The 27,958-nt window shown below is 34.1% G+C and overlaps 2 protein-coding genes, 1 long non-coding RNA gene and 1 pseudogene across 3 annotated transcripts; all 4 read left to right on the forward strand.

Annotated features, from left to right (window-relative positions):
* On the forward strand, positions 1 to 3,863 carry LOC133173605 (uncharacterized; annotated as a pseudogene).
* A 4,991-nt stretch (positions 3,864 to 8,854) lies between these two features.
* On the forward strand, positions 8,855 to 27,910 carry LOC133173369 (N(G),N(G)-dimethylarginine dimethylaminohydrolase 1-like). The gene is given in 7 exon segments (XM_061308355.1): positions 8,855 to 8,907; positions 14,811 to 15,164; positions 16,404 to 16,503; positions 16,797 to 16,996; positions 18,787 to 18,918; positions 26,843 to 26,942; positions 26,945 to 27,910. Coding segments are annotated over 7 exon segments (975 nt in total). The 5' UTR covers positions 8,855 to 8,880; the 3' UTR covers positions 27,007 to 27,910.
* LOC133173471 (uncharacterized) lies at positions 19,680 to 20,759 on the forward strand. The gene has a single exon (XM_061308457.1). It carries the CDS (start codon positions 19,680 to 19,682, stop codon positions 20,481 to 20,483), a length of 804 nt encoding a protein of 267 aa, XP_061164441.1. The 3' UTR covers positions 20,484 to 20,759.
* On the forward strand, positions 22,850 to 24,408 carry LOC133173371 (uncharacterized). Its single transcript, XR_009719033.1, has 2 exons — positions 22,850 to 22,923; positions 24,263 to 24,408. It is a non-coding gene; the product is annotated as an uncharacterized LOC133173371 (long non-coding RNA).
* Positions 27,911 to 27,958: the final 48 nt, after the last annotated feature.

A 27,958-nucleotide genomic window follows, 5' to 3' on the forward strand; every position in this document is an offset into this window, starting at 1 on the left:
ATGCCTAGGGCCAAAACTGGTACCAAAAGAAAGAGTACCGATGTATCAAATAGAGGTACAGGTTCTAGGGCAAAGACAAGAAAGGCACAGAGGGTTGATGATGATGGTGAACATAAGGAGGAAGTTTTGGTTAGGAAGGTCACGCAAGCTGTATTGGAGGTCATGGATGAAAGGAACAAAACCACTGATACCACAGGGGGAGGTGCTTCGGATAGTGACGGTGAGTCCGACTCAGAGATTACCTTTAAGGAGATAGAAGGGTCAGATGATGAGTATGCCTCAAGTGAGGCAATTGATACTTTTACTTGGTCAACTCCTATTTCGGCAATGATTCCACAAAAGCTTAAGCAAAAGATATGGGAAGATCAGTATATTGACCTCGCAGCACTACTTCCTGACAATTTAATTCCTTGCACCGAAAATAATGACTACACATTTAAATTAGGGAAGAATACTAACATTTCAGTAGTACCCAAAAAGGCAAAACAAACAATTAATACCATATACCAGTGGACCACAGCATTTTTGCGTTTTGTTTCTGTCTATGCTGAAAAATTTCCAAACGAAACACCAAATTTATTAAAACATGCAGAGACAGTTCGTGATATGGCATCATCTGGAAATGTTTCTTGGCAAACATATGATAAACAAATTAGGATGGATAGGCAAAATAGGGGTACACCTTGGGGAAAGCTAAATGTTGAATTCATTCTTCAGGCACAGAGATCTAGGGAGGAAACTAAACAGCCTTTTCGTCCCTTCCGATCAAGGTTTGGACAAAGATTCTTGGGGAAAAACAGTACCCCAGAGGAATTTGCTGGACATATAATAGGGATGGGAGTTGCAAACTTGAAAACTGCAAATTTCAACACATTTGTGCAGGATGTAGAAAAAACCACCCTAAAACAAATTGCCGAGCACAAACAGTTAATAGAAGCCAAGTGCAGTATCCCGCAGGCAAAACAGCAAAACAACAATGAGGTTGTGACCCCTATTATTCCTAATGTCCTGCAATATCTGTTACTAGGCTATGATGCAACAATTTCTGATTATTTGGTTTCAGGATTTAAGTATGGATTCGACTTACACTATCATGGTCCGAGATATTTCAGAGCATCTAGGAATCTCTCTTCTGCTTTGCGCAACCCAGTCATTGTTTGCAACAAGCTACAGAAAGAGCTTGATGCCCATAGAATTGCTGGGCCTTTTGTTTCACCCCCCTTTGAAAATCTTCAAATTTCCCCGATTGGTATTGTACCAAAGAAAGAACACGGTCAATTTAGACTCATACACCATTTATCTTTTCCAGAAAAAAAATTCTATCAATGATTTTATTCCAGATACATTCACTAAAGTTCAATATGCTACTCTAGATGATGCTGTAAATATTATTGTCTTAATGGGGAAAGGTTGCCTTTTGGCCAAAACAGATGTAGAATCAGCTTTTCGGATTATACCTATTCGCAGAGAGGATCACGAATTACTGGGCTTTCAATGGGAAGGTCTCTTTTTTTATGATAAATGTTTGCCGATGGGTTGTGCGAGTTCCTGTGCTATTTTTGAAAAATATTCTACGGCCTTAGAATGGATTGGTAAGGTTAAGGGACATATTCCTCACTTAACTCATGTGTTGGACGATTTTCTATTTATTGATCCACCTGCATCAGGTATATGTAATCAAAGTTTACAGGTGTTCAAACTTACATGTGAAAGTCTAGGTGTTTCTTTAAAAGAAGAAAAGACTGCTTGGGCAACTACAAAATTGGTATTTCTTGGTATTGAAATTGATACATTGGCTATGGAAATTAGGTTGCCTTGTGAGAAATTGGAGAAATTAAAACAAGCTATAGATGCAATGAAATTTAAGCGAAAGGTTCGCCTTAGAGAACTTCAATCCTTAATAGGACTGCTTAATTTTGCTTGTCTGGTGGTTGTGCCAGGGCGTACATTCTTAAGGCGGCTCATTGACCTAACAAAAGGCCAATCTAAGCCTCACCATCACAAAGACATGGTTAGAGAGAGTAGGCGGGATTTGGCTGCTTGGTCATTATTTATAGATCACTTCAATGGGAAGTCATTATTATTTAAACATGTATGGGTGACATCCAAACAAATACATCTCTACACTGATGCAGCGGGTTCTCTAGGGTTTGGAGCTGTATTTGAAAAGAAATGGTTCTATGGGTCTTGGCCAGAAAATATGAAGGATTATGATATTACCCTCAAGGAATTATTCCCAATTGTGTTAGCTGTTGAATTATGGGGATCTAACTTAAAGAATTCGTGTGTCATATTCCATTCTGATAATGCAGCAGTTGTTCACATTGTAAACTCGCAAACATCGAAAGATTCAAAAATCATGATTTTGGTGAGAAGATTAGTTTTGGCACTTATGACATACAATATTCTATTTTCGGCTGAACACATTCCAGGAATGTTCAATATTTTACCAGACTTACTTTCACGCTTACAGATCGAGAAATTCAAAGAGGTGTCTGTGGATATGGAGGCCAAGCCTACAAGGATACCGATCCATCTTTTGCAACTCTCCAAAACACAGCATGTAGTTTAATAGATGCAGCTTTGGCTCCTAACACAAAGAAAGTTTACAGGCAGGCTCTAAATTGTTTTAGTGGTTTCATTCAGAGTTACTACAAGACTGATTGCATTAAAGAGGTTTCCCTTGGACAGGTTATGTGTTTTGTGTCATACCTATTCGGTTTAGGAAAAGCACCAAGCTCTATCTCAACTTACCTGGCAGCATGGGCTTACTATTTCAAAATGACAAATGCCCCAGATCTCTCCAATCATTTCTTAATCAAGAAAATGGTAAGTGGGGCAAAACGGCTTGTCAATTCGGCTGATATCTGACAACCTATTACTTTGGATATTCTTGGAAAGCTTCTGGTTGCAATACCACATGTAGCCAATTCTAAGTACCAAGCATGTTTGTACATGGCAATGTTTCTTTTAGCATTTTATGCTTTTCTAAGAGTGGGGGAAATCACAGTTCGTTCGGGCTCTAACCCAAACTTGTTGTTTCGAAGAAATGTTTCTTTCAGGCATGACAAAAAACAAGTCTACATGGTTGTTACAATGATCAACTTCAAACACAATCTAGGTAAAAAACCTGTCCAGCTGGAAATAAATCCTCAACCCAACTGCAGCTTTTGTCCTGTGCAAGCTATGCGAAATTATTTGGAGGTGCGAGGTGCAGAAGAAGGACCCCTATTTTGCTACAGATCAGGAAGACCCATCTCGCGCACAGAATTTTGTGAGGTTTTGAGATCAGCGCTAAGATTTGCCAAGCTTGATTCTAACAAATTTAAGGCACATAGTTTCAGAATAGGAGCAGCAACCCAGGCACATTTACAGGGTTTTTCAGATTCACAAATAAGAGTCATGGGACGGTGGCACTCGGAGTCATTTCAGAGATACATTAGGGTCTCAATGTTTCCAACCTTTTAGTGTGAACAGGTTTTTATTAAGGGGGTAGAGACTCCAATTATAAAGGATAACTGGCTGAGACGGTATTCTTTATTTTGGTTATATGATTGCATTTTAAATGAAGGGGGATTCTGTCTGAGGCGGTTTCCTCTATTTTCCTTTTTTCGCGTAATAGATTGTTAATTCAATAGTTTCATAATCATATGTATGATTGTTTTAGTGCCAATTTTATGTTGTAATTATCTTTTATTATGAATGAGAGAGTTGCATTGCACCATTTTTGTATGTCTTCACTTCAAACTACATTAGCAGTTAAATTCAAGAAGAATTGGGTGACTATCTGAGGTGGCACTCAAGATTTCTTCTTTGTTTATGATATTGATGATTTGTATTAATTTTTCATGTCACTTTGAATTTATTCAGGGTTTGTTACAAGATATGTAATGTTTTTGTACATATGTTAATAACGTTCAACCTGTGAATGGATGGTGGAACCACATTGTACTAAGCCTAGTGTGTTTATATGTGAGAATTACTTATATGTGCAAGAACATTTGGATCATTTCCGTTATCCTTCGAGTGCATTAGGCGGGCTATGCAGATTCCTGTTGCTTGATGTTTTGATATCGGTTAACAGACAATATACTAGTATATACTCGGTAAATGTCCGAACATGGCAAGGTTACACATGGGCAGGACAAAACAAGGAGCGAATGTAAAATAGAGATTATTCGAGTGAGAATGTAGATAATGTTTCGATGCAGTGTGGCTGATAACCTCAGTAATATTCAATATGTTGTAATGAATTTTATGTAAAATGCAAGGAGATAAAACTTTGTATTATCAATTTTAAATTTAAATCATTTATTATTCCTCTTAAGTATTCCATTGATCTATATATCAATTTATTTGTATTAATATCATACTCATGCTGTATACATCAATTAACTGAAGCACATTTTTGGGTGGGGCGAGGGAACCTTCTCTGTAAGTTCACTGTCCCTCTTGTGGGATATTTTTTGGGCCCCACCTTCTGCTGCATTCTAAAATTGTAAAATTTGTCATTTTATTCGGCATTTGTAATAAATGCTCTATTCACAAATATTTGCTTTATTATTCGAATAGCTGCAGAACAGAGCTGCAAATGTGCTTCAGGTACATAAACTGAATTATTCATTATTGCCTGCATTTAAGAGCACATAAGTGGATTTATGTATATAAATAAATTTATGTGATCTAAATGCCTACAGAACTGTGTTATTTTGATTTATTAATAATGTTGTATGAATGCATGGGTCTTGAGGGGTTTTTCCGGGTTTAAGTTTCTATGCGCCCCTATTGACGGCTATTAGCCTCACCCCTATCAAAATAACGTTTGGCTCCAAAAAGCGTGGTTTAAAAGTTTTACCCACCTCCACCCCCTCAAACCTCCATGCACAATGTTATTATTGTTCAGATTACTGGTTTTCTTTTGTTGAAGGTGTGGGATATTTTTTGGGCCCACCTTCTGCTGCATTCTAAAATTGTAAAATTTGTCATTTTATTCGGCATTTGTAATAAATGCTCTATTAACAAATATTTGCTTTATTATTCGAATAGCTGCAGAACAGAGCTGCAAATGTGCTTCAGGTACATAAACTGAATTATTCATTATTGCCTGCATTTAAGAGCACATAAAAAAAACGCCATATATGACTTTAAAAATCGAGGTCCCATGTCAGGGTAAACTTTGGTACGATAAAGAACCCTCACTGTTCAATGGCTCTGAGTGCCGAGTATAGGTTTAAATTTGAAGCCCCTCACCGGCATATGGTGACGTCTCTATATGAGTGAAAAATTCTCGAATGAGATTTTAAACAACAAACAATCAATCTATCAATTATATTATCTTTTTATTCTCAAATCAATTTTACCTATCTCACAATGAATTAAAGATTTATTGAACTGAACTTAACTTATCTTCAATTCATTTTGAGATAGGTACAATCGACTTGAGGATAGGTAAATTGTTTGAAAATAGATATAAATCAAATAATTGTTCCTCTCTTCAAATAACTGAACCTATCTCCAAATGAATTTAAGATTGGTATAATTGAAATTGTATATATTTGAAGATTCCTTTTCCGATCTCATCTCTTCTATTTACAAATGTTCTGTCAAAAACTGTCAAACCTGTGATGTTTTGAGTACAAGCTGTTCTTTTACTAGAAATTTTACTGGACAGAGCTTACATTATACCAAAACATGGAAAATTTGAACTGCAAATCTACTGTTGTCTACTCGAAATATATACGAAATCTTTTGTTCCTGATACAGTAAACCAATGGAATAGTTTAAGTATTACCACAAGAAACAGCTCAACTTTTAGTAGTTTCAAAAACAAAATACATAAAAAACCAGCAGACCCCCTCCTTATTTCTGTTATGGTAACAGACGACTTAGTATCATACATACTAAACTACGACACAATTGTATTTTAAATTATGATCTTTATAAAAGAAACATTAGTGAGAGTCCTAATTGTTCATGTGGTACACCAGAAGACCATATCATTTCTTCTTTGTATGTAATAAATATCAACATGCTAGAGAGGAACTATTTAGAAACCTACTGTGTCTTATTAAACCAAACACTAAATTGAATATTATTGATTGTCACCTACTTCTGTGGGGAGATGAGTCACAAAATGTTGAAATCAATAAATATATTTTTCAATCTGTAAAAAATTTATAAGAGGTTCTGGCAGATTCAATTAATTATAACAGCCTTACACTAAAACTCTAGTTAGTTATATATTTATCATGTAATTAATGTATGTTTAAAACAAACATGTTTGTATATCAATATTTTTTTTCTATATATAGACCTTGACAGCTGTAGCCATTTATGGTGAGAACCTCGTAAGTTGTTAGAACTTGTGTTCAAACCATTTGTATATTATTTATACAATAAAATGTGTTCAAACTGTTGTCTACGGAATAGAAATAGAATGTACCCTTTGTGGTCTTATTTATGTTGGTGAAACCCAGGGTTCACTTAATAAAAGAATATCGGGGCATATATTTCAAATAAACAACAAGGGCCAGCAGCTTCTATACAAGCACTTTAATTTACCTTCTATTTTGTAAATGAAAGTTAGAATTCTAGAAAAAAAATTTACATCATATTAATAGCCCATCATTAAGTACTCAGACTTTTGACATCATAGACAGCTGCTATTTCAATAAAAATGGAAGTCGTACATTTACTTTCCTTGTCATTGGTCATTTACAAAAATTATTGTGTTAAAAAAACATGTGATTGTACACACAAGTACTCCGAAATTGGTATTAAAAAGATGTTGAGTTTCTTTTTGACAATATCTATGTAGTTTTTAAAGATCAAGTCTTGAACAATCTGTCGGAATTCCCACCAATTGCGCCCCTTTATTAGCAGACCTGGTTTTATATTCATATGAACCACAATTTATTCAAAAACTTCTACTTGGAAAAAAAAAAAAGAAAACCATTTGTTGTGCTCTTCAGCTTGACATTTAGATATATCGACATCGTTTTATCAATTAACAATACTTGATTCCACTCATATGTCGACACGGTATATCCCAGTGAACTTGAAAGAAAAGATACCACAGAGTCTGACACATCTGTTTCATCTTTAGATATTTTACTAGAAAAAGGCGTAAATGGTAACCTAACAACAAAACTTTATGATAAACGTAATGACTTCAACTTTTCAATATTCAACTCTCCTTATTTATGTAGCAATATAATCTTATCACCTTCATATGAAGTTTATGTCTCCTAGTTGATTCGAATATGCAAGAGTATGCTTTACGTAGGAACAATTTCTTAAACGAGGCAAGCTATTGAAAAACAAGTTGATGAAACAAGGATATCAAAAGTCTCTTTTGAAGTCGATATTTCGCAAGTTCTATGGATGATACAATGACCTTGTCAGCAAATACAATATATCATTAAGTCAAATGCTGACTGACGTTTTTCAAACCAATTGTTAGGCAATTACTTACACACTGAATTGTCTACGGATTCATGAATGAATTAGAGATCTCATAAATATTAGACAAAGCGAATCGTGAACAGGCCATATACACGGACCCCTGGAAATACCAGCGGTGGGTTTAGGTGTCTAGGAGGAGTAAGCATCCAAGCCGGTTACACCAGCCGTGAGCCGCCGTATTGATCAGGTAGACGGAATACTTCGTAGTCAAATTTAGTATAAAAGCAATGACCTAGCAGATGGTTTTTGATGCGCTATCGTCTATTGTCAGTAAAACGTCCAAATATGAAACAGATGTGGCAGTCTTTGATCATGAGATTGATCTAATTATTTTGGTTTAGTTTTGTTTTTGCCCCGCTTTTTTCACTAGGACTTCATAAAAACAAACAAAAAACAAAATACAAAAAAAAAAAAAAAAAAAAAAAAAAGAAAAGACACGGTTTGCTTATTACACTTTTGTTTCATTTAATCATTGAATCATATAATAAAACAATTGAATTTTTTTTCCAGTCAGTGCGATAATTTAGCCACCTTCGAAGTACAATATTCACCTCGTCCTTCGGGCTCGATGAATTTTGTATTCCTCGGCTGGCTAAATCATCGTATTGACCAAAAAAAAAAAAAAAAAAAAAAAAAAAAAAAAAGAAAGAAAGAAAAAAAAGCATTATAGGGCCTAATTGTATAATTTAATATTTAAGTCTTTGATTTTATAATTTTTCATTTATGGATCTATTGTAGAATATACAATTTTGATTTTTTTTTTTATTTGTCACGTATACACTAGATTTTTCTCCATTTATACTGTGTAAAATGATAAAATATTCATGTTATCAGGGACCTATATACTAACAAAAACCTACTATATGAACCTTTTTTTTCATCTCTCGGCAAATAACATGTCTGTTTCTTTTCTCCTGCCATGATGAAGAACCAGAGCTCATTTTTGAAGACTGAAATATGGAAGTACATGTATATATTTTTTCTGGAAATATTTTAAACGTTTCATAAGATTTGAACTAAATAGGTTGCCCATCATCATGTTTGCGGCGTTTGAACACTAATGGATATAGATGTTTATTAAGTATCATTAAAACTGCAATGTTTAATCAGTAGGTTAGTATATATACGTCCCTGATGTTATAGCATACATAATTTTGTATGATATACAAAACAAATGGACAGTTATTAATACAAATGGAAACGAGCGAAGTTGACATATGCCATAGCAAAGATGCAGTAATAGCGAGCGCAGCGAGCGGCGCGAAGCGAGCTCAATAGACTAACGTGTAAGATCAGAGAAAATTCGGAATGAAATCTGTACATTCGTCAGGCAAATTTTTCTGCTGCTTCACAGTTGCGCATGCGCATTGCAACTTCCGCTTTCGCTTTCATCGTGAACGGTGAAAATTCACAGTCATGATTGTGCTAGTTACTTTCTTTGTGGTACGTTCATTTTAAATCAGATTTTTAATTTTATCGCTTGAATAAGTTTTTCGATAACTTTTTTGTTTTTTCTCATTGAAAATACAATCTTTTTAAGCATTTAAAGACGTACAACACACTGGGGGCGATAACTCTTGGGATTTCAATAAAACGTTTAACATAACGTTAAATTTGACGTTAAGAGCCATTCTCTGTAATAACTTGAACTTTTATATCGGAGCCGTTGCACGCATAGTCTCAGAATTTCTCCAAACTCTCTATGATAAAAGCCTTTGATACCGTAAACTCAAATCAGGCAAAAATTGGTTGCTACGTGTTATGGTTACCAAAGCAACATGTCCTAAAGTTTGAAAATTGCATTTTTCAACATGTTCAGAGTCCCACAGTTAACGTTTGCAGCAAAGCAAACAAGTGGCAATGACTGTTTCTGAAAGTTGAAGGCCTGGTGTTTTAAATGCATGATAAACATGTTTGGTAAATCAACTATAACATACGTTACTATGGAAACAAAGTATTCAAAAGAAATAATTTTGTTTATTTAATTCCATGAAGTCATACACTTAAGAATAAAAACAATTATAGGTTGAAATGCAAGCAAATAATAGACAAGAGATCCTTGTAACATATACCAAGGACAAAATATGATATTTGTTATAGGTTGACAATGGTTGCCATGGTTTTAATACCACGAAGGGATTTTAAATTAACTCTCTTAGTGTTTTAATCTTATTCAATCTTTTTAAAAAGCACATTTCTATATAACTGATGATCAATTTTTAAAGGCGTTGGTGTGACCCTAATTTTCACATTTCAAAAAATTCAATTTCAATTCTTTAAATAGTGTGTTGCTATGGAAATAAGGCGAAAAAACATAGATAAACATCTGAAAAATACTCTGTTTCCTTGGATATACCCTTGTATGTAGATTCCCAAAACTTTAATGATTGATATATGTGAACAACTAACCTGACTTTCAATTTTGACTACCACCCAATCTCTAACTGGATGCAAAAAGCTGGCACATAGGGTCTAGTATTGACATAAAATTAGCAAAATCGAACATTTTCCCTTCTTGGTAACCATAGCAATAGTGTTGTATTTTTCAACAAACTTTATCAATATATGATATTCAACTTTAGTTCTACCAGATAAGTACTATTCGCGGTGAGTCAAATAATATGTTTCTTAATTAAAAGGTTAGTAAATTCCTAAAGCAGCCAAAAAAAATTATCAATTTAAACAACTAGTACGTTGTTTCCATGGTTACACTGCAAAGTAACAATTAATCCCAATTTTCTTATGTTGTCGGTGTTGCAAGGTCCTAAGGATGTATATGTGCCAGTCATGAATTCTATTGTTTTTCCTCAAGATAGTAGCATTAACCCAATCATAGCAACAGATTTTGCATGGTGACACTGTGTTACCATGGAAACCATGTAAGTTATTTTTAGAATGATATTGCCAATACCTAATTACATAAGGTCAAATATTTTTCATTGTTTTTCTTAGATTGTTGACTGAGTTTGATCATGTAACACCTATCATTTGTGAATATTGAGCGTTTTTCAGCATTTTTCAGCATCTAAAATGCATTTAAATGTACCAATGGTTACCACTTACTTAGAGATAAATTCTAAATAGTTTCTTTATAGCATTAGTGGCAACAAGGTGTCATGTTTTTAGGAGAATGGTTTGTTTGTTTTTCTTAGTCTTTATTAAGGCTTAATAAAGATTTTAAGTAGCTGAAAATCTCAATTTTTTCAACTTTTCTGGCTGTTAACATGGCAACCAAAACACATAGCAACAAAATTTTATTTGATATATGTTTCTGGTGTCAAGTTGTAATAATGGGTAAAGTTTCATCAAAATCGGTGACCATGCGTGGCAAAGAAGTTTAAATGGTTACAGAGAATCGCTATTAATTACGAAGCGTCAAATGACGAATTAATGTTAAAAAAAATAATAGAGGTTTTTATTGTGGTTTCTTTAGGAATACCAAATCCTATCCTTGATCATTTACGCAATTGAAATAATTCTTCCCCCTCCATAAAAAAAGGGGAAAAAAGACAGGTTCCTTCTTTAATTTAAATTTAGTTAATTAATTCTATGATATACACAAAGGCAATGTTTTAATCTAAAAATGTTAATGCTACTCTACATTGCTTTTTCCCGTTACAATCGGCCACATAACATTGAGAATAAATATTACCGGTATGTCTAAATATTATCGTATTACGAAAATTAACATTTCTTTCCTTTGGAAAAAAAATGAAAAAGAGTAACCATTTTCAGAAGGTCACTGATCAAAGAGAAACAACTTTAAAAATGAGGTGTATGTCTTTCCTCCCTTTAGCTGAGTTATTCCTCCTGTTTTTTCGAAGAATTGTTTTTTCCCTCACAAATACACAGACACATTTACAGTGTGCAAGGAACTGAAATCCAAAGTTTATGCAAATTAAAGTAAGTATTAACAGTGAAAAATTATTTATTGAAATTAATACAACGGTTGCACCCCACTGAGAAAATCTTTTACTGTTGACAGTTTCAGTTCGCATTTCCTCGAATTAAACAAAACGATTGATACCAATGTAGATGATACCATTGTAGATGATTCAGGCACATGAATAATTTTAATATTGATAAATAATTTACAATTTGGTAAAGTTGAAGTTAATATGGACGAACACATCATTTCCATTTATTAAAACAACGGAAGGATACAATATCGGGGGGGGGGGCACCTTCTCGTTTGAAAACAGAATTTAAAACCTATACGTACATATATTCCATTTTCATTACAAGAGAGTTGTACATACTCTACTGTTGGTTCACTTAAAAAATAATATTCAATGCAAGTAGAAGTCATATGAAGGTTTGAAACTGCACCTGTGTGCATGAACTCCAAACCGGACACGCGGTCATAAAATTCTTAGAAAAATAGTTTTACTAAATATGAATATAAAAAAAAAGTTCAATATGCCAATTATATATATTATGCAGACGTAACCGATGTTGTTTTTTTTTTTTTCAAGCTCGAATGCCCTGCATTGAAGAGAATAATGGAGGGGGGGGGGGGATCTTAAATTTTCAGAAATTGCTTATTCATCTTCATTTAAATGCCGATGTAAAGTTTTATATTTGTAATAAATATAATGTACATTACATAATTTAAGTAAAAGCTATTTTCCAGCCAGGAATTTTTATTTGTATTTGTAGAATCATAGCTTTGCTCTCGTCCCAAGTCTGAAAGACGCTGTGAGAAACGTAACTTAGAGAGAGGGGGAGGGGAGATTTTCCGCTACAAATTCAAAACGCGTCGTTTAAAAAATTTTCAAAAAATTATCAAGAACATTTTGATCATCAGTTACAAGAAGTAATTATTTTTTTCAAAATTAAACGACAGATTTTTTCATAAAAAAATATTTCATTAGAAAATCACGCATTTTTCGATGCAAATATGAACCATAGTTTTTCAGTTTAAATTCTTCAAAATCGTTTTTCTCGAAGTGTACCTCTACAAATTCACTTTGTTTGTGCGTTTAATAGTTAAACGAACGATTCGGCAAATTTTGACAGCTAGGCTAACCTTAAATATTTTAGAATAAGGGATTTTATAGTTAGTTGGTTGAATTTTATTTGTACTCGTCATCAGCCAAAGGGGGGTAACTAGGAACTTCCTGTCCAAATTCGGCTCGAACGATTTTGACCAAAATGTACATACACATAGTAGATATTGTCATGTATAAGATATACAAAAATAGCGAAAATTAAACTGCAGGAAATTTTTGGGGTAGGTGTGTTGTACATCCTTAATATGATATTAAGTGCAATAGTTTAGATACACAATACTATACTAAACAATTTGAAGAAAAAAATTAGTTGTTTGATAGCAATATTAATAGTGATTATTATATGTTTATTCATATGAGTATAACACTATTTTATTGATTTTATTTGATCTGTTGATGGAATATATATTTCTATGGTTGAATTTAACATTTCAGTTCAACATGTTAAAAAATTATCTCCATTTTCAAAATATATGCCTATCAGATGAACAAAGGATGTCTGTGTTCTGTTGTTAGATATGTATGATTTTTACTGAAGCAGTTGTGTGAGAGGGCAGTACACTGAATCTCTTGTAAAGATTTTTCTTGCATTTCTCAGAAAATTCAGATGCTTTATCTGTCACATTCTGATAAATTAAGGGCAAATGATTATTATGAAGTAACTGTAAGGTCAGGTCAGAACAGAGGGACATCCTATCCCCTTACTCCAGCATGCTAGAAATTCACAGCAAGATGCTTTTCACTTGGCACCACATTAGCGAGGTATATAAGGAGTGAAGGGAGGTTAACTGAAGCTTTAACTTTTAGGAGTACCTATACCCTCTGATCTCTGTTACAGATAAATACACAAGGGAAAAATTGAAATAGCATGCTATTTTAAAACAGTCAAAAACAGGAGAGAAATGTACACAAATCCTTTAACTAGTGCAAGTGATGTGTCCTTAAGCTTATACTGACTAAAATATTTCCAAAATATCCAGTGTAAATAGTAAAAAGTCAAAGAGGTGCTGATTGTTAATTTGATAATATACTGATAATATACTGATGCATTTGGATTTTATATATATAGGTGAACCTATTACAAAGACTTCTCTACTACAATGCTCACAGCGTCAGTGACTGAAAGGTGACATAGACTGAGAAAAAAATTATATCAAATTATATCAAATTATAACAAATATGAGTGTGTGGTGAAGCAGTTCTGAAATTATGAAGCTGGATTGGTCTTCCCACCTCAGTCAGAACTTGATCACTTGCAGTAATTTAAATTTTGGCTATTTATTAATAATAGGACTATTGTACATTGTACTGATACAGTGTATTGAAGCGCATCGTAGAGGAGCGAAAATTTCAAGTCTAATTTTAATTAGATTGTAAAATTATCATGACTGTGTTGAAAACCCTTAAGTTACTACATTTTGTTCAACCTTTTGGATATATTTATATACATAGACTTGTATGTATATTCCTCTCCATCTACCGGGTATATTTTAGAACCTGTAAAAATTCCCTTCCGATGTATATACATGTATATATAATCATATATATTTGTGCTCTTGTCGGTCATGCATAAAAGAGAAATCTTACCCACCTAATTAATATGCATATACATTTATCATTATTTTGTTGACAGCCTTAGTCCCAATATATATGGGTTCTGAAATAGAATAAAACTTGCCTCTTTTCTTTCCTTCATTGTATATATTGTGAGTACGTGTCTTTATGTGTGTGTTGGGGGGGGGCACCAGCACTGGTTTCGTTTACCAGTGTTTACAGGGCACCCCCTATACGTAGGAATGCCCTGTACACGAAAGGTACAGGCTGGGGGGGGGGTATACTATATACCGTAGACTACAACAAGTTTTCTTTTTGTAAACATAGGGATAATTTTTAATTATTTGGGGGTTCTGGAGATATTAATAGGTCAACTGCAAGGTAAAGCTGGGGGGGGGGGTCTGTTTAGCTCTCTCGGTCTTTTTTTCTTTAGAGTTGAACCAAGAGCAAATAAACTTTTTGCGGATTTGATTATTGATGACAATTTTGAATTTAGATAGACTCAAAGAGGAGGCATTTTTTGATATTTCTAAAATATTCAAAAATTCAAGTATACAAGAGAACCAGGAGTCTCTACTTGTACTAAGTGTTTTGGAATTACAAGTGTTTAGCTGCTAGGCTATAGCTTTTTGATGGTACAACTGCGCTCGCCCCAACGGTTACACCGTAAAACATATTAATCTGTAATCTGTATATCACAGGTATTTGTCAAAATACATTATTGCGATGCCCTCCGGATCAATGACGCAACGTTAAGTACAGATTGTTTGCATTTTTTAGTCACTTCCCGTTCACTTCCTGTTTGTGTGGGGAAAAGAACAAGGTGAGCTTCAACAAGTAACGACGTCGGCGTTTAATTATAACTATGCGGTTGTAAGAAGAATTCCGAACAGTTTTAAATACAGTGGTCAACAGTACTCAAATAAATATGAAAAAGAGAATGAGATTGACGTAGAAAAGGCGAGAGAAGAGCATCGACAACTGATCGAGACGCTTAAAAAATGCGAGGTACGAGTTATCGAACTTCAAGAGGAAGAGGACTACCCCGAGTGCTGTTTTGTGGACGATTCCGCTGTCGTAATCGGTGCTACAGCCCTTATCACTAGGCTAGGACAAACTACACGTCAGGGAGAGGTAAGTCACTTCATAGAATCTGAATTTAAAAGAGGTGGAAAAAGGGGTGGGGGTGACGCGTGTGACACGATCATACTTTTCGATGACTCATGAAGAATGACTATAGTTTGATCAGTGTAAGCGAGTTGCTGCTTAACAAATTTATGATGAATTACTGAAAACAAAACTATTTCAATGTTTAGGTTTGATTTACAAAATATTTGGTGAATATTGATCTAATGAATGTCAAGAGTTCATATTTCCAAAAGTATTGGTCATAGGCCTACAACAAGCCTTGTTTACATTGTCGTAGTGTGGTAGTGTAAGATACACAGCATCCTACTAGCTTGGACTAGCGGGTTAACCCTTTAGCTCAATCGGTTGAACATTGGTCATTGGACAAATGCCAGAGGTCCAGGGTTCAATCCCAAGTGGAGGCACTACATCAGGTCCAGCACAATACCCTGATAAATGTATATAGCTTGATAAAGCTATATAGCTTTATCAAGGTATTACAAATACTTTGATCAAGGTATTTTATGTAATGAAAATACAAAAAAAATTCTAAAAAAAATAAATACTGAAAGTCGAGTTCTGAGTTGTTGTCAGTAAATTCACTCATGCATGTAAAGTACTCAAACACAAAGAAATCGGTAAAAAAGCATGTCGTGTGAGGAGACGTTCTTTTATGCTGTCCTTTTTGATACCTGAGTACTTTTCATGCACGAGTGAATACACTGACCACAACTCATAATTCGACTTTTAAATTTAATTTTTTAAGATTTTTTTTTGTAATTTCATTACATAAATACCTTGATCAAGGTATGTGTAATACCTTGATAATATTTATCAAGCTATATACCTTTATCAGGGTATTGTGCTGGACCTGTACATGTCTCTGTTACATTTGATGCCCACGTTGGGACCGGGGTATTCTCTGGCGGATGAGAGTGATTGCCCTCAGATCTTCACCCCACAGGCATCGGCACTCCAAAAGAGATGAGGACATCTCATTCTATGGAGAGGGACAATGTGGTAGTGTAAGATACATAGTATCCTACTAGCTTGGACTAGTGGATTAACCCTTTAGCTCAATCGGTAGAGCACTGGACTAATGCCAGAGGTCCCGGGTTCTATCCCAAGCGGAGGCACTTACATGTCTCTGTTACAGTAGTGTATTATGAATCAATGTGCCTCATATCTTCTTAATCTTTGTTCCCTCTGATGTGATCAGAAATATTCTTGTTTATTTAATTTCAGGTTGCAGAGATTCGTAAAGTACTGAAAGATCTGAAATTTCGTATTGTGGAGATTGTTGACCCTGATGCCATTGTGGAAGGAGGAGATGTACTGTTCACAGGTAAGTCTGTGTTACCTTTTATTCACAGTTAAGTGTCTCCAACCATGACTAAAACACAGATCCGCAAAACTGAACTATGAACTATTCAAACTGACAGTCTTCATTTAACTTCATTTAACTTAAACTTAATGTTTTGATTTTGGTGTCTTTAATCTTTAAACCAATTTAATTCTTCAACATAAGAATTTTCCCCCCATTCTGATTTTATATGTTACAGCCTACAGGTATGTATGTTTGACAGATAATTATGCTGATTATCACAACATAATTCATGAATTTTGATTTTGTTTCAGGGAAAGAAATTTTTGTTGGCCTGGGACAGGGAAGAAGAACAAATGAGCGGGGAGCATCAGCTGTTGCGGATGCTTTCCCAGAATACAATGTAACCCCTGTCCGAATTGATGGGCAGGTCCAGCTGAAATCTCTGGTGTCCATGGCAGGGAAGGACATCATTGCCGTGGGTAACAGTCAGAATGCAAACAGAGTTATGCAGGTAAATATCGTAAATGTCCAACATGTTTCTTAATGGATTACTTATTTTTCTCTGACGCATACCATACACATTTGAATTTCATATAAATAATTAGTTGTAATATTATCAAGAAGTATGTGATACTAGTGTTGTACCGATAATCAGAAAACATCGATTGTCGACGAAAAAATGCTACCGATTCCAATGATCGATTATAATTTTTCATAATTGATCATTGGAAACATACTTCTAGTACAATACATTCCAGAATTATCCATTTCTGGTTTAAAATTTAATTCTTCTTAATGAAAGAAAATGGTGTTTGCATCTGATACTAGCCAACTAGCATGAAACAGAGGTGATTAAGAACCGAGAGGTGCACATATAGGGCCTAAAAAATTATGTTTGTTTCCTGTAACCCGACCGACCCCTTCAATTTACCCCTGGTTGGATTTTTTCTCTCCCAAATCTGTGTTTGCTCTTTGGTTTGATCAATCAGCTGATTCTTTTTATTCAAAAATATTAATTGTATCTTTTATTTGAGATATAAAATATGCAACTTAGTCAACATTTCCCTTAAATCTAAAGAATAATTAATTCCCCCCACAACTTTTTGAAGTTCGTTTTCTGCCGCTAGGCAGCCATGTTGGGTGTCCACTGTAAATATAACATCTGGATAATTGAGTCCTAGGATGATTGACCCCATTATTCATAAGCAAAAAAATCCCGACCTACCGACCCTTGATTTTTTGGGAATGTTACAGGATACAAACAAACATAATTTTTTTTAGGCCTAGAAAGTGTAGAAGAAGTAAAACAACAAAGAAAATAATATATAATATATTTTATATATTCATGTTAAAGAAATAGTATGAAATAATTGCAATAGTCTGTTTTTTGTATACAAAACTATGAAATCCGATTATAATTGGTAAAATTGTAGGAGTGAAACGGTTCACTGCGGTATCGATTCACCGCGGTAATTTTTCTCGGTTTGATACACGGTGCAAAATCTCTAATTTTCGGTTCGGTTCATTTTTCGGTCGGGATCATTATTCAGTCGGGTTTGGCATAAGGTAAAACACGTTACTTAATATAAATAAGTATAGAAAACGTAAATTTTTGATGACTGATAGCTTGTAAAATAATTTTTGACAGTCAAATAATTTTTATCAATTTCTTCTAGTCAATTTGCAATTAAAATTCGTAAAATATGTGACTAGATTTAGAAAAAGAAAGCATAAAACAATATGAATTTGTTTCCTTCTATCAAAATATATCGTATCGAAAATAACCGAACCGAGACAAAATTATACAATACGTATCAAATCGTGAAGGAGGTGTATCATTTCACCCTTGCATCGGAAGCAGTAACCGATTCCAACCGATGATCGATTATGAAAATTAACCGATGTCCCATCGCTATGTGATACAGCAAGTTAATATTTTACATTGGATTAGAATAATTTTGCACACAATCTCAGTACAGTAAAACATGCTTATAAGGAAGTGCCAGGGACGGACAATTTTGCTTCATTATAAGCGTAATACGTTATATCCTTTAAGTTTACAATATGTTTTAAACTCACAGGGAATGACAATCACTTCACTGTAAGCATCAATTCATTATAAGTGTGTTCGCTATAAGTGTGTTTTACTGTATTCCCATTTCTCACAAGGAATTAATCATAAAGTGAAATGATAGAATATAATGATATATTCAGGAAGTTTACATTTGCTATGATTTAGAATACTAAACTGTTGATTATATATTTTTGATGACATGAAAATTAAATGTTTTTTCTTCATAGCAAATCAAGCAAGTGGCACAGTACAGTTATCATATTTTGAAACTTGACAATGATAAGGCAGCTAACATGTTGTATGTAAATGGCCGACTGATACACAGAACCAGGGAAGAAATCGGGGATAGCAGTTACAGTGTAAGTACTCACAATAAAGTTAGTTAATGTAGTAACATTAAAAATAATATACAAATCTAAACACTGAGTAGAACTTATAGAGTAGGACCTTGCACTATAGCTAACGAATTAAGTCAGTAATGTTAGTTTATTTGACAAATCTATACACTGGGTAGAACTTACAGAGTAAGAACTTGCACTATAGCTAACTGATTAACTAAGCAATGTTAGAATATTTTACAACTCTATACACTTGGTAGAACTAATATATTTTTAAGTTTTCATTAATCAAATAAATTATTTTAAAGCCTTTGCATCAAAAAAAGATTTATGTTCAAGTCAGGTATTTTCCAAAACTTTGAGATGTGACAACTTTATACAGGATTTCAGTACAGAGTTATTTCTCTTGTTTTAATGTGGTATTTTTAAAAGATTAGGCAGAATACACAAAATAAAGTAAAGGAAATGTAACAGTTTGATTAAAAACATAAATTTTCACATTGAAAAAGAAACAGATTTAATGTCATATTTCTTTGCCATAATTTTTGTATTCTGAAGGAATTAATAAATAAATGTATTTATCATGGGTGCTAAGCATTATTTGTACCCGTGGGAAAGTAGGCGGGTTTGTTTTGATACGGGTGTTGGATTTATACAATGATTGGCTATTTATATAGTAACAAGTACACATGAGTAGAGATGTTATTGAAGGGCGAGTATTGTGTAAATGTGCCATTCGAAGGCTCAGATTCTAAATCATTCCACGTTTTATCCATGTTACAATGTCCGAGCACGAGGACACAGAGCTGAATCTTTTATACGAAACACCAACTCAAGGCCGCTCTCAACAAGTTTCAAGGGCTCCTGAGGTTCAGTCTACTCTTGGGAATACTAGTAATGTGAATGACTTGGCCGATGCAGTAAGTTTATTCAAAAGCGTCATTGACTCTCAATTTGGTTCTATATCTGAAAAACTTCTGACCGAGCAGAAAGTTAACGCTAAAAGTCTGTCAAAAAAGATTAAAGAAAGTAAAAGTACACGTATTCAGGGTGAAGGCAATAGAATTCAGTACACTTTTAACGAAGAAATAATTGAAGACCTAGAAAATCTGTCTATCATCCTTAAAGACAGTTCGGCTGTATCCGTCATTAAAGAGATTAAAGAAAAATTGCAGAAACGTAATAAACTCATAAGAATTGCAGATAATAGTCCAGCTGGTTGGAAGACCGTAAGAGAATATGAACAAAACGATTATGCAGACGACTCTGATGACGATAAAAAGATACGAAGTGCGGAGTCACGGGCCATGCGGCAGAAGTTCCGAGGCAGGGGACGTCCTACACCGTACAGCCGTCTGGTGTCAGCAGCGGCGGAGTCCCCGGCGCAGCTTTCCTCTGGTAGTTTTGGTGGTTATCCTCTACTCAGTCAGCCCTTTCGTGCCTTTGGGGGTTCAAGGAGAACCCCACAGCCTTCAGACTTGTGTCACAGATGTTTTAAGACCGGACACTGGAAAAGTCGCTGCCCCCTCAATTACACGCAATCCACCACAGGGTCTGCAGGAGCAAGCACATCAGGCGGTCAATGATGATAAGTATTGTTATAGTCCAAGCTGGTCTGGTATTCTCGATATTTCAAAAAGTATCAAGGAAATTTTGATTTCTTATGATAGAAAATGTAATCAAATAAAAGGTAGAGTCAAGAAAAGTTTGTTTCATAATCTTCAGTTTTGGAAAGAAATAGATGCTTATGATTCGGTTTTTTTCTATAATTCAAAATGGATATTCTCTTGATTTTGAAATTCACCCCCCTTCAAAGCATTTCGAGAATAATAAATCAGCTATGTTGAATGAAGATTTTGTTTCAGGAGCAGTTCAGAATCTGATAGACTCAGGTAGAGTAATTCAGTTACATGAAAAACCATATATGATCAATCCACTGAGCGTAGCAGAAAACCATGAAAAGAAAAGGCTTATTTTAGATCTTAGTTTCTTGAATAATTTCGTACGGAAAGAAAAAGTAAAATTTGAAGATTGGAAAATCGCTATACAATATTTCAAAATGAACTGTTTTATGACAAAATTTGATTTGCAGTCGGGATATCATCACATAGATATCGATCCTTGTTTTCAGCAATATTTAGGTTTTTCATGGAAGGGTAATTATTTTTGTTTCACTGTCTTACCATTTGGTCTAACTTCAGCTCCATATGTTTTTACAAAGTGTTTGAGGCCATTAGTAAATTATTGGAGAAAAAACAATTTAAAAGTAGTTCTATACCTGGATGACGGTCTTATTCTGGCTATGTCCGAGGCAAAATGTATTTCAGCTACAGGATTTATTAAACAGTCTTTAGTTTCAGCAGGTTTTTTCATAAACGAGAAGAAATCAATTTTCAGCCCTGTACAAGAAATTGAATGGCTTGGACTGGTATGGAGATCTTTAGATTTTAGTTTACGAGTACCAGAACGGAGAATAGTAGACTTAGAAAATTGTTTAGAAAGACTTTTGAATGCATTGCCTAATGTTTCTGCAAGAATTGTAGCACAGTTTACGTGAAAAATTATTTCAATGTTACCGGTTATGGGAAATGTTGTTAGACTTATGAGTCGTGCTTGCCACGTTGCTATAGAGAATAGGGTTTCTTGGGATAAAAAGTTAGATCATGTTATCTTAGATTCAATATTACCTGAAATGTATTTTTGGAAAAAGAACGTTAGATTTTGTAACTGCAAAAGCCTTCAGAATTATTCAAGAAAGCATGTCATGATTTTTTCAGACGCTAGTGATGTTGCTGGAGCAGCACATAGAGTAGAGTTGGATCAAAAGGTTTTTCACATTGGATGGAGCGAGTTTGAAAAAGAAAAGAGTTCTACATGGAGAGAATTAAAGGCTATAGAGCTTGGTTTATTATCGTTTCACAAAGTTCTTTGTGGAAAAACTGTGAAATGGTTTACTGATAATCAAAACTGTGTAAAAATCATTGAAAGTGGGAGTATGAAAAGTGATTTACAAGAAATTTCATTGGGCATTTTTCAGATTTGTCTGTCTAACGGTATTTCAATCGACGCTCAATGGATACCCAGAAATAAAAATTTCAGAGCAGATTATTTAAGCAAAATTATTGATTACGAAGACTGGGGGATAACAGATGAGTTTTTTGAATTTATGACCAGTATTTGGGGTCCATTTGACATTGACCGGTTTGCGAATTTTAAAAATACCAAGTTAGAACGATTCAATTCGTTATTTTGGAATCCTGGTACAGAGGGTGTAGACTGTTTTAGTTTTTCATGGGAAAGGAATAACAATTGGCTAGTACCCCCCATTTCATTGATTGGTAAATGCATTTTACATTTGATTGGAACTAAATCGAGAGGTACTATCATTGTTCCACATTGGCCCTCTTCTTATTTCTGGCCTTTGATTTTTGACGAGTATAATGAAACCATGCCCGTTGTAAAGGAGGTTTTAGAGTTTCGTGAAGGTTACAGAATTTTTAAACAAGGAGATAATAAGAATTCTATTTTTGGTTCTCTGGATTTTTATTCAGAAGTTTTGACAATCAGATTAGATGCAAGAATGTGAAATGGGACCTGATGTGCAAGGGCACATTGCAGAAGGTTTAACATATTATTGGTCCTGGTGCATGCGGTGCATTGCAGATGTTTTTATAAACGTATATATTGTATGATTAGTTGTCAAGAGAGATTTATTGGAAGATGCGTTAATCTTATGAGTGGTATCGGGTCCTGATATGCTAGAGGCATATTGCAGAAGTTTTATATGAATAACATTATATACGGAGGTCATGAATAATGAAATGTGTGTATATTTCGATCCATATACATGTAGGTAGTGATATTTTTTTTATAGATGTTTTCAATTATGCGTTTTACAGATATATTCCGCAAAGGAAGGTGGGCAGAAAACAGATCGTACGACAACCAAGAGCTGAATAGACTATCTGCCCTACTACCGGAGTACTGTCTAAAAGGAAAGGCAGAAAATACCAGAAAGAAATATAAGTATGCATTTAATAACAATTTGTGTAGTTCTCATTGTTCGAGTTTGTCATTTTTACCTTCAACCTTCAACTTTTACCTTCAACTGATATGACAGTTTCTATGTATTTGGTACACATTGGCCAGAATTTTTGCTCGTCAGCCAAACTAGAGGAAGCTGTAAGTGCTATTTCATGGGCTCATAATTTAGCAGGTTATTCAAATCCATGTCATTCCTCTTTAGTCACACAGGTCAAAGAAGGGGTGCTGAGAGAATGCAGGAAACCGATCACAAAAAAGGAACCTATTTTACCTCTTCATTTATTTCTTCTTGCAGAAAAGTATGGCAATGAAAACAGCTGTCTTCCAGATTTGCGAATCATTACAATTTGCCTTATAGAATATTCAGGTTTTCTTAGATTTTCGGAAATTGTTAACATCAGACGATCCGATATCTCATTCCAAGATCAGTATGTCTCCATATTCATTCCGAAAAGTAAAACAGACAAATATAATGAAGGTTCTCATGTTTGCATTGCAGAGACTTGTACCAAAACATGTCCTGTAAATTTTTTGAAAAGATATTTAGAATTAGCGGGAATAGAGAGTTCCTCAGATGAGTTTATTTTTAGACAAATTACATACTTGAAAAAAGCCGGTTCCTTTAAGTTAAGAAATACTAACAAACCACTGTCATATACTAGAGCAAGGGAAATTATTCTTTCTGCCTTGGGGGATATTGGTTTAGATAAGAAAAAGTTTGGATTACACAGTTTAAGGTCAGGAGGCGCTACAGCGGCAGCTGCTTCAGGAGTTAATGACAGAATTTTCAAAAAACATGGCAGGTGGAAAAGTGAAAAAGCAAAAGATGGTTATGTAAGGGAAACAAAGTCAGAAAAATTGAGCGTTTCAAAAAATCTGGGTATATAATTCAATTTTGCCCTATTGTAACTTAACTCTACTTTATTCTTTTCGAAATCTGAGCTCTTCGCCTCCTATTCTATAAATAATGCGTTGTTTTATATGGTAAATGAATTATGTTCGTTTGAGTGAAACGAATTAAGAACATAAATGTATTTATCATGGGTGCTAAGCATTATTTGTACCCGTGGGAAAGTAGGCGGGTTTGTTTTGATACGGGTGTTGGATTTATACAATGATTGGCTATTTATATAGTAACAAGTACGCATGAGTAGAGATGTTATTGAAGGGCGAATATTGTGTAAATGTGCCATTCGAAGGCTCAGATTCTAAATCAATTCCACGTTTTGGCATTATTCCCACCCACCCACCCATTATTACAATTTATAATTTATATTGACTGATTTGTTTAATGTATTGATGTTTAAATTTTTTTTTGTAGTTTGATGAATGTATATGGATGGAGGTATAAGGGTACATGATGGTACATGAGAATACATGATGGTACATGAGGGTACATGAGGATTGATAATGTATATTATAATGTGTGAATAAATCTGAGTGCTTCGCCTCCTATCCTATAAATAATGCGTTGTTTTATATGGTAAATGATTTATGTTCGTTTGAGTGAAACGAATTAAGAACATAAATGGAGGATTTCAATGTTTTGTAGTTGGATATGGAATTTATTTCACAAGTGGGACATGATATTTTGATATTTTTTGAGTGTGAAGCATGAGTAAAAAATTTTTTAAAAATCCTGTTTTACTAGTGATTGTGAGATTGAAAACTTGTAAACATATTTCAGCAACATATTTGGAGAAACTTCGGCAGTTTTAATTTCTGTGTCAGGATGCTTTATTTACTTTCAGACTGTATTATAACAGTCCAGAGAGTACATGTATTTTTTTTAACAGCACCCATCATGAAGGGAAGAAAGTTGAGAGTTTTGCAGCACTTCTGATATTCTTTCACACTGTGACAAAATATCTCTTTTATTCAATTACAGTATTTCGATGTTAAAAATGTAATAAATGTTCATATGTGGCACACGTTTCCTAAATATCATTTAAAAGTTTTAGCTTTTTTTTTTGAAAAACACGATTAGGTGATCAAAATCAATCTTGACATTTGAATGAAGTGATGTGAAACAGCATCATATATACATATTGATATTAAGGAAATTGATTAGAAAAGCAATGAAGTCAAGCAATTAAAAGTGGTATCAAATTGATTTTGACTATGGGTTCTTGATGAAATATCTTTTTCGGCTTGAAATAGGTTATACAGAAATTGATAGAGGATGGCATTCCAGTCTCCCAAAAAGAGCTATTTCAGACAGGGGGGGACCATTCAGAACTGTTGTTTATTGTGAATGAATGTGTCCGAGTTCAAACATATAATCTCCACCCTTCCATCAACAGGTATTATTGTTACTAAGGCATGGATTGGTTGATTTTTGTCATCAAGGCAAGGATTAGCTAATCCTGATTGCCAATGCAGGGATTGGCTATGGGACTTCAAATTCTCATTTTAAGCTCACCTCGACAGTCAAAATGAACTTACGCTATACCCCCCGTTGTCAAGGTTAAAGTTTTTGGAGCAAGTCCATTCCTAAATAGGTTAACTATGATTCCTATGTTGACCAAATGTGAATGGATGATGCACTTAGAGTTGCACATTACCAGACATACTTTGGATGCTAGATCTGAGCTAGATTTTCTAGATAAATTACCAGGTTAAAGTTTTCAAGCAAGTCCATTCCAAGTAACTATAAGCCCTACATGGACTAGTCTAAACTTTAATGAATGATGCATCTAGGGATGTACACTATTAGACATGCTTTGGATGCTGGATCTGACCTAGAATTTCCTGATGAGTGACCAGGTTAAATGTTTTGGAGCAAGTACATTTCCAAGTAACTGCAAGTCTTACCTGGACCAAACTTGCATGGAAGATGCATCTGTGGATGTACACTACCGGATTTATTTCAGATGCTGTATCTGACGTAGATTTACTACATGTATATGAGTGACGAGGTTAAAGTTTTTAGAGCAGGTCCATTCCCAAGTAACTACAAGCCCTATGCTGACCATACTTGACAGGATGATGCATCTAGGGATACACATTGCCAGACATGCTTGGGATCAGATGCTGGATTTGATCTACATTTTCCAGATGAGTGACCAGATTTAATTATTTGCAGTAATTTCTTTTTCAAGTAACTATAAGCCCTAACTGGACAAAACTTGCATGGATGATCCATTAAGAGATTCACACTTCCAGACATCCTTTAGATACTGAGTCTGACCATCATAAAATTAGCTATAACCCCTATGTTGACAAAACTTGAATTGATGATTCATATGGAAAAGCACACTAGCAGACATGCTTCAGATGCTTTATTTAACCTTGATTTTCCAGATGAGTGACCAGGTTGAAGTTTTTTTTGGAACAGGTCCATTCCCAAATAACTGTAAGTTCCATCTAGACCAAACTTGCATGAATGATTCATCTAACAATATACATTACCAGAACTTTTATTGACGTGAGACTTTGCTTCACTCCTTGATAATATTGGTCGAGATGAGCTTCATAAGTTTTGATTACCTATGTTTCTATTTTTCCCCTCTAAATTTATGAACAAAAGGTACTGTTGTTTGCAGATTTATTGCATGACAGATCTAGGTATATTTAAAATGACTAAAAAAAATTGCATGACTGACATATTTCTGGGGAAAAAATTGTAAATGTGGTACTCCACATTCACCAAGATGGACATCACAATCAGTGAGCTTTGTGCCTGTGTTGGAAGGGTATTTAAGTAAAGAAAATTAATTTCTGAATGAAAACTAACAAATGGTTTTGCATGTAACTAATATTTTTAAGATAGAGTTCATTGATGACTTTTGCAGGTTGAATAAACCAATGAAATGTTATTATTGCTTGTAAAATTATTTTTATTAGTTTTCCAACTGTTTCTTTAATAAAATCAAACTAAAGAAGATAAAACTTATTGTAGGTTTTAGATGAGAAGATAACATATGCAAAATACGAAGTTCAACTCTCCGAAATAGAAAAGTCTGGTGGTGTATTATCCAACCTTGTCTTATTCCTTAAGAAGTGATAGTGTCTACTATTACTTCTCGAGATGTCACCATGTATTCAGAAATCAACTTCATGTGAGAAAATGGCTGTATTTCTAAAAAAATGTGTTGTAGCATTTATATACTTATGTTACATGTTAGATGTGCTTTAATTAACAGTATTTGCTTAAATATAGACATGACATGTTTTTCCTTCATATGATAGCCTGTTCTTGACATTGATAGGATTTTCGATTTTTGCAGTTGCACAGAATTTTTCAGAGCTTTTTGCTTGCCATCTGAGATGAAAATAATATACAGAGCTTGTGTTACTTATATGTATTTTTGTAGGGATTTTGCAAAGCAATTGTTTAATATGCTGTAGACCAGTTAAATTGTGTTCATAATTCTCATTAAAGTTTTTGTTGAATTATTCAAAGGAAAAAGTTTAAATATTGTGGTTACACTGTACATGTGTTAATTTTGACAAATGTCATTTAACCCTGTCAAATCGTATTGCTCAGTTGTCCATCAAGATAGCAATCAAATGGCACTATGATTGTGTGATAACATTCTTGTAAGTTTTTTGTGTTTAAATTATCTTTGTTAGGTTGTGATAACTCGGATATCAGGTAAATCGTTGTACACATTCCTTTGGACACTTTTTAAGTGTGTGATAATTCTGATATCAGTTAAATCATTGTATACATTCCTGGACACTTTTTAAGTTTGTGATAAATCATGGAGTTGTGAAACAAAAACATTTACTTTTTTTTTTTTTGTGCACAGTCAGGGATCTGAAGTTTTCTAATATTCTTTATAATATTGTTACATTGTGTTAAGACACTTTTCATGTACCTTAATATATAAATATACCATGGAGCAATGAACCAGATAGATTTTTTGTCGGATATCACTTTAATATTGTTGCTTTTTATATATGTGTTTGTTGGTTCTAGACTACTTGTATATAAAACTTTATGCATAAATAAATAATCATGTTCAGAAAATCTTAGATTTATATATGTATGATTTAACACAAAATATTGTAT

The sequence above is a fragment of the Saccostrea echinata genome, unplaced genomic scaffold, assembly GCF_033153115.1.
Source record: "Saccostrea echinata isolate AGI-Se365-2 ecotype Australia unplaced genomic scaffold, CSIRO_AGI_Sech_v1 ptg000056l, whole genome shotgun sequence".
In the NCBI taxonomy this organism is placed as follows: Eukaryota; Metazoa; Mollusca; class Bivalvia; order Ostreida; family Ostreidae; genus Saccostrea; species Saccostrea echinata.